The sequence below is a fragment of the Pavona decussata genome, unplaced genomic scaffold (assembly GCF_977016875.1).
Source record: "Pavona decussata unplaced genomic scaffold, jaPavDecu1.1 SCAFFOLD_95, whole genome shotgun sequence".
Lineage (NCBI taxonomy): Eukaryota > Metazoa > Cnidaria > Anthozoa > Scleractinia > Agariciidae > Pavona > Pavona decussata.
The window spans coordinates 767,130-779,972 of NW_028145512.1; the positions used below are offsets into that span (position 1 = coordinate 767,130).

The following is a 12,843-nucleotide window of genomic DNA, read 5'->3' on the forward strand; positions in this document are numbered from 1 at the left end:
CTTGCCTGAAGTCGTCTTCTCATGCGCCGAATTGAAAGAGTGTTCCAATATTCAAATCAATAAAGCAAATAGTGTGCTATAAATTAAACTGTCAAAACGCCGACATTACACTTGATTTAACTGATGTGCGGCGCATCTCAGTTTAATATTGCAATTTAGAGCACTGAAAAGCCGACACATGCCGTAAAGGATCACGAATAACCCGATTTGTGGCCGTGTGATAAGATCTTTAATTGAGATGAAAACTGAAGTCGTAGTTAATTTATAAAGTTCTTGGTTGGTTCTCGCTGCCTCCACTGAGCTCGAGTTTCTTCAGTGATACCAAAAATAAATTCGTTGCTTTTGCTGTTGCTTTTGTTTTCGTTTTCTTTTTTCTTTTTTTTTTTTTTTTTTTTCTGCTGAAGATTACATTGCTTCTGATCTAAAAAATACTGTATCAGCAAAATTTTCGATGAAGTGGCTAACAAGCCGACAATCGCTCTTTTAGGAGAATTAGCCTGAAAATCCAAGGAAAACTAACAAGAAAACTAAATCAAAAACGTGTTTTGTGTGGACATCCCGAGGCAGAAGCATTTTCAGATTTGTGTTTGTTCTCAGGGCTGTAGCCAGGCTTTCAGGAGAGGAGAGGCAAGTGTTCAGTGAGCAGAATGTGCTAGCGACAAGGGAAGTCTGGGGGCTTGCTCCCACAGGAAATTTTAAAATCGAGAAGCTCTGAAATGCAGTTTTTAGTATTTTCATTGATATTTCTTTAAAAGTCAGTCTCGCTCAGTTGAAAAATGATAGTCTTTTTATTTTTTCCAAGTCAACATTAGTCGTGGTTACACACACCTTGGGTTTGGGGCCTTCCGAAGGGTAAATAGCTTGGGTTAGGTTTAGCTCAGGTTTCATGTTACCCTTGGGGATGCGGTTACACAGTAAAAGAACTACCCTCAGGGTAAAATGTAATTAGATATGATTTCACACTGACCATGCATGCAGTTTGGTGGGAAACGTACAGATCGACATGCATGACACAAATCGAGATCTTGTAAGCTTAATTTCAGTGATTCTCCTGCTAATTATTCGACAGTCCTCCATTAATATAGCAATCCAAGAGTTTTTTGCGAGAAGACAGCGAAGAAGGCGCAAAGAAAATGTACCCGTTGTAGTAGGAATCTTCGGTTTGACTAGCGTTCCTATAAACAGATAAACAAAAAGATTGCAACTTGATCAACTTTGAAACTGATAGTCTGAAGAGGGAACTCATAAAAATAAAGAAAGAAATACTCACAGTTATGCACGAAACCTAACCATGTCATCTTGTGCTACCAGTACAGTAAGCTTATCAGAGGTCAACTCAGAGCATAGCAGGCTATTTCCTGTGTCCGCTACGTTCTGCATGACGATTGGCCAAGCCGCCTCAGGAAGCAGATAAGCCGTACTTTTCAGTTCAGGAACTGTCATGGGAAATTCTTTTGTTCTCTTTGATGTATCCATGGAAATAACCCAAAGGCAGTTTCGGTCTGGGAAAAGCGGTTACACACAAAAACATCCTTACCTGTGGGAAAATGCTAGTTACCCATGGGTAAAAGGGCTACGTGTAACCACAACTATTATTCAGTTATGCTCGTTGCTAGGCCGCCGGATACTTGCACCAATTATATCACAACTTCCATCCGGTTCCGTGCTGCTACGGCCCAGTGGTGTTAACGGTCAAAGAGGATATATAAACTCAAAACAGCATAATTTGCTCCGACGCTGACAGAACTTTCAGTGGCAACTGATGAGATTCATAGAGAATCGAAACTGCAGTCTTGCCTGAGAAACAACACTAAACACTTGTCAGAAGAAATCGCTGAAGCATCCTAGAGACTCCCATGACAGTTACTGACTGTCTTAGCTTTGAATATCTGCCGGATGCGAGCTAACGCACAAAACAATGGAGATACATGTCAGCTCCAAGAACATAATACTCGTCTTTCAGTCACGAACTGAGCAACAGAGCTGAAAACAACTGCAAGATGCCAAAGCTCTCGAAAGCGAGAGACAACAGTTATCAACTTTGTAAAGACGTGGATCTGATAGAATATCATATACGTGATAAACGAACACCCTGCAATCTCACCGCAGGTTATAGCAACAACTTGAAATCACGAGTAACGAATTCCACGGATCCTATGTCTTCCTAGATGACATATATTTAGCGCTGTCTCCTAAAGACACGGATCTATTAGACTCTCATATACGTGATAAACGAACAGCCTGCAATCTCACTGCAGATAAGCATGAAATCACGAGTCAGTTAAGAAATCCCCGGATCCCATGTCTTCATAAATAGCATTTATTTAGCGCTGTCTGATATCTTGCAGTTAATCCGAGCCGGTGAACCTAAACAAATGCCACAGAGCTAGCATATCCAATGGCATATGAAGAACTTCTCCTAACGGCTCAGAATGATCATAAAGAAAATCTCCATTCAGTATATTTGAGTTTTTCCCTTCATGATCAAGATTAACATCTCATGAAGCAGAGATACGCTATAAAGGCTTTAAGACCAATCTTTTAGCGAACTGCAGGAGTCGTGCAGGCCCGTCAACACTTTTAAACTCTCACCGCTTTTCCTACAAAACTTTGTTTTTCAGATAGCTCACGTTCTTTTTGAGATTTCTAACGGCTGTTTTCACGAAAATTTGCATCCCTTTCTTGTTTTAACAATTATCTAAAAAAAATTATTTGAGAAAAATTCGACCTTTCTTCCCCATAAGTAACCTTAAGATATGGTCTAAAATATGGTTGAACAAGCCGTATCAAATCCTGTGAAGGAGGCTGGGGGTAGAGGTCTTGCAGATTCATTTAGCTTTCAAGACTCAATTATAATTATAAACTCTATTTGGGAACAATATATATGATTTTTTTTTTTAATTTCAGAATAAAACTTAGACTAGGCAATTGTATATCATCAGCAAGTATTTCAAGTGCAAAAGTTCGGCAATCGAAAATTACATGGCTGGCATAGAATTTAACGTGGAAACTGTGTTATCTTGGCGTAAGCCACGATACATTGATAAAAAAATAAATAAAAATAAAAATAAATAAATACATTGATCAAACCCAAACCATTTTTTCGCGTGTCCAAAAAGTTTGTTACATGGCAGGAAATATGGGGACAAATATTATACAAATATTGTTTACAATCAGAAATGAGAATCACGAAAATAAAGATCTGAAGCACGAAAAGGCAAGAAATCCAAGTGGTCGCAAAATTTAATAGGTGGTTTTCACCTCACACATCGTCACGCAAGTAAAAAAATAAAATCCTCAACCATTCAATAGATAAAGTCAAGAAATTGATATGTTGTAGAAGAATGATACATTAACAACGTGTGAAAGCCACAGGGCTGTGCGATATCTCCTAATCGAGTTATTCGAGAAAATGTACCACGGAAAATTACAGAGTTTAGTATGGGACGCCATGTTGGTGCCCCGTCTGATGGGCACCAACATGGCGGCCGGAAACCAGCAAAAACATCTGGAGTTTACCTTGGCTATTTCAAAGCCATTCTTCGCTCTGCTGAACTTTCACACATTGACATTAACCCTTCTATTACATGTTAGCTGATCAGACCTGAAAAAAACAGGAGGCGAATCGATGTTTTCATGTACGTGACATGTTTAGAGCAGCAATCCTTCTGTCACGCACTGGGCAAAAATCTAAAATTCAAACTGCTCTATTTTCAAAACAAAGAATGCTATCCTGCTGAAAACAAGCAAGCCGATGGAAATTTAGATTTTCTTATATGTGATGAAGATAAAAACCCAAAATTGTGTTTAGTTATGAATTTCAGTTTTTTATGACGTCATGTGAAAACCAAGAATAGGCGGCACTGGTGGAGAGGGGAAAATTTCTTCCACTCACTTTGACACAAACAAACGCCATGTCTGGCGATCGCTGTACATTCAAAAATAAAGCTTTTTCTTAAAGATCTTTTCAATCAAAAGATCTTAGCTGATTTATTAAACTTTATTTCAGTAAATGCTTTGAATATCCGGTTGCCTCCATACTATAGCTATGAGCCCGCAATGAAAGAGAAAGTTCTCGATGTATCTTTATATTTTTTGGAGTAGACAGGTTGTAATCGACATCATTATCTCCCATGCAGTTTTACTGTATTTTTTTTTTTTCAAGGATCTTGCAATTGTACATAACGAAGTATTCAGTTTTCACTAATTGAGTGGGCTTGTCGTTTCCTCACGAACATGAAAAGACAGGAAATGCAAGTTAATGTGTGGCTTTGGAGAGAGGAAAATTTTATCCCACTCACTTTGACACAAACAAACATCATGTCTGGCGATCGCTGAACATTCAAGCTAAAATTATTTCTGGAAGGTCTTTTCCATCAAAATGTCTTGGCTGATTCATTGAGCTGAGTTCTATTAGAAACCTTTGAACTCCCTGATCCGGTTACCTCCACACTAACTACGAGCCAGCAGTGAAAGAAAAAAGTATTTCTTATAGTAGACAGATTGTTGTTGACATCATTATCCCTTAGTTTTATTGTAATTTTTTCAAGGGTCTTGCAATTGTACATAACGAAGTATTCAGTTTTCACTAATTGAGTGGGCTTGTCGTTTACTCACGAGCACTTTTAAATTTATTTGGAGGTCTAAGTCAGTTCAATTTTTAGACGCTCATTCGCATTACATAGGTGAGTTGCTGTGAACTGGACATGTTTCCTTACGTTTTCCTAATTTTATCCTATTTTGATGAGTTTGTTAAATTATATACGGGATAAATGTCAATTCACACTGTGTCAACAAGCTAATGGTAGCGACAAAGAAATTCATCAACGAAGTGTATTCAATATTCATGAGATTACTTGTCTCTTTATGAAACTCAATTAGTTTGGTCAAAGGAGAGAATATTCCACCAAATTTAATGTAGACATAGTGAGAGAGGGGGCAAGTCAACAAACGTCGACTGCGTGCTTAGCACACTTAGCAACGAAGGTTTACACGTTTAGAAACGGTGTACTTTCATCTGTAAACTTGTGACAAGTCTGTTGAGCGACTAAGCAAAGAAAAAAGCGTCGATCACTGAGGAAACTGTTGAAAACCACAAACGAGAAGAAACGAAGTTTGCCAAAACACGCGGCAAGTTAAGCCGGGGCTTCAAGGTAAACACAAAAACTAAAACTAAAATTTTCTTTCGTCGTCGCTTACTCTGCTTAAAATGGAGCAAATCAATTCAATGTGTGAGTTTAGCTGGTCAGTACAAGCTATGCACTGATGGTAAAACATGAAATTGGCATGTATCACGATTACCCGTTGTGATATTCTAGGATAAAACTGAAGTATTAGTTAAAATATTCACCTTTTTATTACTCAGCTTATTTCATCTGTTTAAGGTAAACACGTCAGTTTAGAGACCAGTAATCGGACTATTGAAATACCTTTTAAGTAATTATTTCTTGAGAGCACAGCTCTTCCCTTGACGCTATACATGGCACGTTTCTGATTAAAGATCACAAACTGCTTAATTGGTAAATTTTGGCGCTTTTCGATTTTCTGTGTCATCTCGAAGTTACAAAGGAATTTATTCTAATTTTTCTAGCCTTTTTACGTGGTCGATGTAACAATGCATTTGGTAACCGGCTGTAGTAGAGTTCCACAACCTCGCGTACTAGTTGGTTCTCTTTGTCCGTCGACATAAGATGTTTGTTCTTGTATACTGAATAGCGATCTTGACATGCATCCCTACGGGTCTTCATTAACCACACGCTGTACATTCTCTAGTTTAATTCATTTGGTAGGAAATCTCTGACCAATGTTTAAATGATCAGTCTGGATTAATTTCTATTTTGTGGAAGTGGGGTTTTCTAAATGGGGAGCAGGGATGGCGCTGTTGAGCATTCCTCTCCCACCAATGTGGCTCGGGTTCGATTCCCGGACTCCGTATCGTTTGGGTTGAGAGTGTTGTTGGTTCTTGTCGACCTTGCTTCGAGAGGTTTTTGACCCGGTACTCCGATTTTCTCCTCTCCTCGAAAACCAGCATTTCCAAATTCCAATTCGATCTGGAGAGTGTCCCCATACCGTAAAGCGCATTTCAACATCTCGTCATGGAATTATACGCTAATTGAAATCTATATTTTGTTGCTCATAGTTTATTCGTTACCAGGAGTAACGAGAGCAGAAACGTGCATTTGTTTCATAATCAGTGTCAATGCTAATTATAATGACTTTCTATTCATTGATAAAAAAAAATAAAAAGAATCCTCGTCAAGTAGCAAAAGAACATTAAAATTTACACGTTATTTGTTACGTCTGGGTGCTTGGCGACTCACTTGACATAAGCTCAGGAGATTCGCTCAACTGACAGCAATATAAAATATTCTAGTTGAGTACATCAGTCCTCCAACTGAGAGGGAAGACAAGCATTCAATCAGCGTCTCTTCTTGCTGACTGATTTCAGAAGAATAATTTCTTAAAATAGAAATCAGACAATGAAGTAAATCTTGTTCTTCTGAAGTAAAAGGTTAGATGCCTGTTCGACGCATTAATGTTTAATTGAGAGTTGTTGTTGTTTTTTTTTTTAATCATGCATTACATATGCAAAAGAAGAATTTTTGGTGATTGGATAATCACTTGATTTACGTTATAAGACAAAAACTGAATTAGTCCAGACCAAAAAATCAAGAAGATTAAGGAAGAGTACAGAAACTAATGGTATTTGGACACTTTAATGTTTGGTTTCGATCGATTAAAATAGTGTTCACAAAGTGAGATCCATTTCAAACTGAAAGGAACTATATTTGCCTGACGTCTCGTTCTCTTGTCAGGTTTCGCTTCATGCTTTGATCAGTTCTAAGAGTAATACTGATGAAGTGTTTGATTCTATACTGACACGCAAATTGAAACCGGCTGCGCAACGAACTATTTTGACAACCCTTGTCTAAGGTTTTGTCAGTTATTTCATACAAGGACTAAAGTTCTAGATTTTGTTCATTCATTCATTCATTCAATCATTCGTTCGTTTGTTCGCTCGGTCGTTCATTAGTAAATTTATTTGTTTCTTTTTTCATTAAAGGGGCAGTATCATGGGAGATAGATGGGAAATGTCTTGATTTTTGGCCAAAATTCACTAAATTTAAACTTTGAACACTGTGTTAATTAATTTCTCAATCGCTTATTGAAAGAAATATACATAGTGATTCTAAGACGAAAGGTGGAACCAAAATATAGTACAACCGGCGATTTTAGTGCGTTACAACAGCGGAATTTGAAAACGTCCGCAGACGTTTTCAAATTTGAACCCCTCTCCATCTTGGTCACCTGCCGGCGAAAATATCCGTGGATAGTTTCTTTGCATTCTGAGAGTCTTTTAATGGAATTTTGTCATTATATCTTGGTTTCTATCAACCGAATAGCGTCTTTCCGATTTTCAATGTGTTACTAAAAATAGCGTGATACTGTCCCTTTAAATTATGTCCGAGGAAATATATGACAACATAAGAGGGCGGCATGGGCGATGATGGCTTTTGGAAACTAGAATGGCTTGTTTCAAACTCTAAGAAACGGTTCAAAGCACTTTCCGAAGATGAAAGTCATTTCCTACTAATGGGATATGTTTACTCAACGTTTGTCATGCTTTTGTTTTTGGCCTTGATGTAACTTTTTTAAAATCCATTTTTTTGCGTGGTTCGTCGCCTTTTCATTGCATTTGACATCACTTGACCATGAGCAACTACGGAAAACGCTAGCAAAGAAAGCGTGATTATTTTTGAACAAGAGATCGATAAAACGATGCCATGGATTTTTAAGGATCCCTTAAGAGAAACTACAATATTTTGATGTGAGGAAAGCTAAAATTAATTTAAGCCCCAAAAAAGAAGACGTCAAAGCACGGACTGCAATTTTAGCGAAAAAAAAGGTGATTGTATTGAATCAGGTTCTTATGTCAACATGTATCGTCAGAAGTTTCAGGACGAAGTCTATCCTATTCGTTCATGTTCATATGGTTTTTCGACGATGTGTGGTATGCACCTGATCACTGCCATGATATAAGCAATAAAGTCTTGCTCAGGATTAAAACAGCTGGCATGCCGAGTTTGCACAGTTTGCTCAAACTGAAAGAGTCACTTGTCAAAACATTTTATAAAATACTTAAGAACAAAAAATAATTGAAAAGAAAAGGAACGAAAACACAGCACTGTACACGGATGCCTGTAAATAGTTTGATGTCACATTAACTACTGTAGAAATAAATGTAAATTTTCTAAAAAAAATTCGCCTGAATTTAATTTCTTGTCGGTCATTTTGTAACATTATTTTTAAATTTTACCTATAATACTATCTTTCTTTACTTTCAGAAGGTGGTGAAATGACCAGCCAATCAAATACCAATCCTGGCCGCCCACCTCCAATGATCGATAGCCCAATCTTCAAGAAGGAAGTGGTCATCGTGTCATGCACTCTTTATGTCATCATTGCCTTCTTAGCAGTATTTGGAAATGGACTTGTTGTTGGTTCATTCATTCGTCACTCTCGCCTCCGCACGATAACAAACTATTTTGTGGTGAGCCTCGCCGTTGCAGATATCATTGTGGGCATCATCTCGATCCCAATATGGATCACAATGTTGCTTTATTCGACAGGCGGAAAGACGATTTCGACAGTTTACAATGTTCTGGATCTCTTTGCCGGCACCTGCTCGATTTTGCATCTTGTGGCGATCAGTTTGGAGCGTTTTTTCGCTGTGGTGTATCCAATTCGCCATCGAAACACATCAGCCAAAGTCTATTACGTCTTCCTTGTAGCTGTGTGGATTATTCCAGCGGCAGCTTGTGGATCTTCAGTGGAGTTACGGAAGACAAACCGTGAAGCCAACATGCTGTTTCTCTTCATAGCTTTTTTCGTCCTTCCCTTGCTTGTGATTCTTTTTACGTATGCGAGGATCTGGCACGCAGCTAACAGTCGAATACAGCCCAGCCTTGAGCGCTCGCGGTCCATGAAACGTGACATGCGCATTGCAGTAACCATAGCTCTTGTGATTGGCTTCTTCGTGATTGCCTGGTTACCTTTCTTCACGGTTCAGTTACTGTTGGTGTTCTGCCAGCAATGTCAACCTAGAATTTACAGCACTGATCTTCTGTTATTTGTCAAGTTCATGCACTACAGCAACTCTGTGGTCAACCCCATTGTCTACGCCGTTAAAATACCAGAATTCCGCCGGGCCTTTAAGCAGCTTGTCGGGTTGTGCTTGTGCTGTTGTAAAACGAATGGAGGCCATTCCCACACTACAGTCGCCGAGCTTTTCTCGGCTACAGACATGCGAGTGCCCTCAAACAGCTCAAGAGAAAGAGTGTTGTCGCAGTGACTATTTTACCTCATTGGCCGTTTTTATACTACAGACGCTGGCATAGTCTGTCTGGGACGAACTTGGGCAAACATCTGTAGACGTCTGCATGGTTAGGCATCTCGTAGCTCGCCTAGTACTTGTAATAATCAAAGGTTATGGAGTGCGTTTGTTGTCATCAGGCTCTCTCTCCTTTGCCAAGTTGGTGATGATGTTATCCGCCCCTGCAAAATCTACGAGGGGTGCCAAGATCCATTCATTCAATCAACGTTGTCTTTATACAATCTGGACTCCAATCTGTATTAGGAGTGCGTTCTTTCTACGTCGAACGCAATAAAGACGGGCGCAAAGACGGATAATGCGTCTAAAAGAACTATTCTTGATAGTGCGTCGTTCAAGACGAACTAAAGCCGATAGTTCTTCAAGACGCATAATCTGTCTTGGTCCGTCTTTACGTCTAAACGAACTACGAGAAGCGTAACTACGCACTCAAGAGGTCCCAACCAAAAATTGAAACAAATGTTAACGTGAACCAATGGTGTGTACAAACCGTTGCTCTGAATGTTTGTTTGTCTTTCCTTTTTTCGGCAGGCGGATTATGCGTCTCTAGTACAAAAACGGCCATTGATTACTCGTCCTATATGACAGGAAAAACGGAGTTGTTCAATTTTGAGAATTAAGGATTGTTAACAACTATTCTTCGAAGTGGAGGTGGATAGCGGTGGATATTTACCGGGCCGTTAAAGGATGACGTAGACATACTACTATTCAAAGTTGGAGCCGCCAAAGAGAGCGTGCGAAAAACACTACGCACTAGGTTGGTATTAACTAACAGACTTAGCAGCATGGAGATCATGGTATAATGCGGTCCTGGTATGCGTTTCTCAAAGCCTGTCCCGAAGAGCTTTCGGGCCCGAAAAGTATTTTTCTTACCTCTTTTCTACAGATTGCCCGTTTTTTTCCTACAAACTAACTCAATGTGTTTTGTTTTTTATTATTATTATTATTATTAGTAGTAGTAGTAGTAGTAGTAGTAGTAGTAGTAGTAGTAGTAGTAGTAGTAGTAGTAGTAGTAGTAGTAGTAGTAGTAGTAGTAGTAGTAGTAGTAGTAGTAGTAGTAGTAGTAGTAGTAGTAGTAGTAGTAGTAGTAGTAGTAGTAGTAGTAGTAGTAGTAGTAGTAGTAGTAGTAGTAGTAGTAGTAGTAGTAGTAGTAGTAGTAGTACATTATTACGTTACATTGACTTTGACATTGAGAAAGAACATGCAAACATTCGTTAAAAACATTGGGAATATAATTTTATTTCTTAGTTTTTCTTATTTTTCTTGGTAGCCTTCCATTTAATGTCGGTTTTTATTCCTTTTTTTTAAGATTTGTAACTTTGTATATATTATTGATTTTTTTAATAAGAATAGCATAGTGACTTTATGAGGAAAAAGAAACGGCTTGAAAGTTGTCTCTTTTTTCATCGAAATGAATTGTAAATAGTTCCACAATTCATTTGACTCTGAAGATGACTTCCGCTCAGGTTGTCGCAACGTCAGTCAAAGTCACCACAAACAGTCCTTCTCAGGACTACACTCACCCGGATGATCATAATTTGCGTACTTATGACATGACTCCTGGGTTCAAACCATTTACAATTTTATTATTATTGCAATCTTAAAACACTTTTGAAATACTTTTGCTTTCAAAATAATCAAAACATTGAATTTTTGGCAAGGAATTTTGTGTGTGTAAAATAATTTTTCGTCCGGGTCCGAAATATTTTCGTGAGTTTGAGAAATACACGCCAGGAGTGTCTTTCTCAAACTCCAGAAACGATTTTCGGACCCGAAAAACTATTTTACATATACACAAAATTCCTTGCCAAAAATTCAATTTTTTATCATTTTGAAAGCAAAATCATTTTAAGTTTGCCAAGTTTAAGAAACAGATTGAGCTGTTTTGTATGAAAAACAACCGGCAATCTATAGAAAAGGAATAGGAAAAATACTTTTCGGTCCCGAAAGCTCTTAGGGAGCTTTAAGAAACGCACGCCAGGTTTCTAAACGTTGCATTATGTACTTATAAACTAGTGTGATTGGCACGATTAATTACGTTATGGACTCGTAGATCTGATTCATAATTTAAATGGTTTCGATTTTCAAATCATCCTTCCAAACTCATCTCTCCGTTCTATGACTTGATGGCTATTTTGTCTTGTAGACAAAAGAGCTCACAAATGTTCTTTTTCAGTGTGGGGAGAATGTAAAAATGCACAGTGTGAAAAAATATTCATGTACAGTGAACAGTAGAATCGAATAAAACAATTAAGGGCCGGCAACCAGTGAAGCGCAGATACATAATAATCTTTCACCGAGCTTTATACAGCAAATCGTGTCTCTCCCCCTAATTATGTGGGAATAAAATGCCAAGTATAAAGAAACGAGGAGCTAAGATATTTCAAACCAATTCAGTTTCATTTCCATTTATATTGACTTAAATTTCATTGACTAAGGCTTGGCTTTGACTTTTAATGTAAGAGTATTTTAAGAAGGTGAACAGCCTTAAACATACTTAGGTGAAATAGAAAATGCTTATCTGGGTGCTCAGTAAACATGTGAGCACAAATTTAGCTTGTAACCAGGGCCGACGTACTCGGATACGTTTTTTTTAGTCTACGTAGGCTTGGCGATGTGTATATATCAAGGCAAAACTCATAGTCTGTTAATTTTTATGTCAAATTTAGCGAGGTGAATAAGCAAAGTGCTTCTTCGGTGCCTACAATTAATTCAATCGGATATACTTTCTCCCTTATAAATAAGATATTTTTTTTAACAGGGAGCCCACGTCACAAAATGTGGTTTTCAGTGAGGCCCTGCATAAATATAACGTAAGAATACAAAAAAAAATTACAAATATAGCTATCTAAAGAATAAAAAGTAAAAAGGATAAGATCGATAAAAGAGTCTACATGTTTCTAATAAGACGTCTAAAAACTAAAAAATTGGAAATGTTCCTAATGCCGCCTGGGAGAGCGTTCCGGTCATCTACCGCATGACAAATAAAGCGATGCTGTCCCCATGAGCGCTTTGATTGTGGTTTACAGATGTTATTACTAAAACGAGTGTGTTATAATCATGGATGTCTTTAAAATGATTAAAATTAAAATTCCAATCAATCAGACCATTCAAGAACTTAAAAACTAAAAATAGGCGATGAGATCTTCGCCTTTTTTCCAATGTATCCCAACCAAGTAGATCAAGGGCTTCTGTTGCTGATGAATGTTTTGGCATATTTATCCTTATCCTTTCGATGTTCTAATTCTCTGCGCACACCATCAGCCTTTGATAGAAAAAAGACATTCAAAATGCCAAATATCCAGTTGTTTATTTATTTATTTATTTATTTATTTTTATTTATTTATTTTTTTTTTTTTTTTTTTTATTTATTATTGATCTCTGTTCTTTGGATAACAAATCTCTATTTCCCAGCTTCGTACATAACAAATGTATTCCAAAAAAAAATCTGG

At 37.8% G+C, this 12,843-nt stretch overlaps 1 protein-coding gene across 1 annotated transcript in view; it reads left to right on the top strand.

Moving 5' to 3' along the window:
- LOC146472980 (octopamine receptor beta-2R-like) overlaps positions 1–9,587 on the top strand; it is a 14,655-nt gene extending 5,068 nt beyond the window's left edge. Inside the window, exon 2 of the mRNA XM_085118739.1 lies at positions 8,346–9,587. Coding sequence (XP_084974865.1) covers positions 8,357–9,352 — 996 coding nt within the window. The 5' untranslated portion in view covers positions 8,346–8,356 and the 3' untranslated portion in view covers positions 9,353–9,587. The remainder of the gene's footprint in view (positions 1–8,345) is intronic.
- The last annotated feature ends 3,256 nt before the right edge of the window (positions 9,588–12,843 follow it).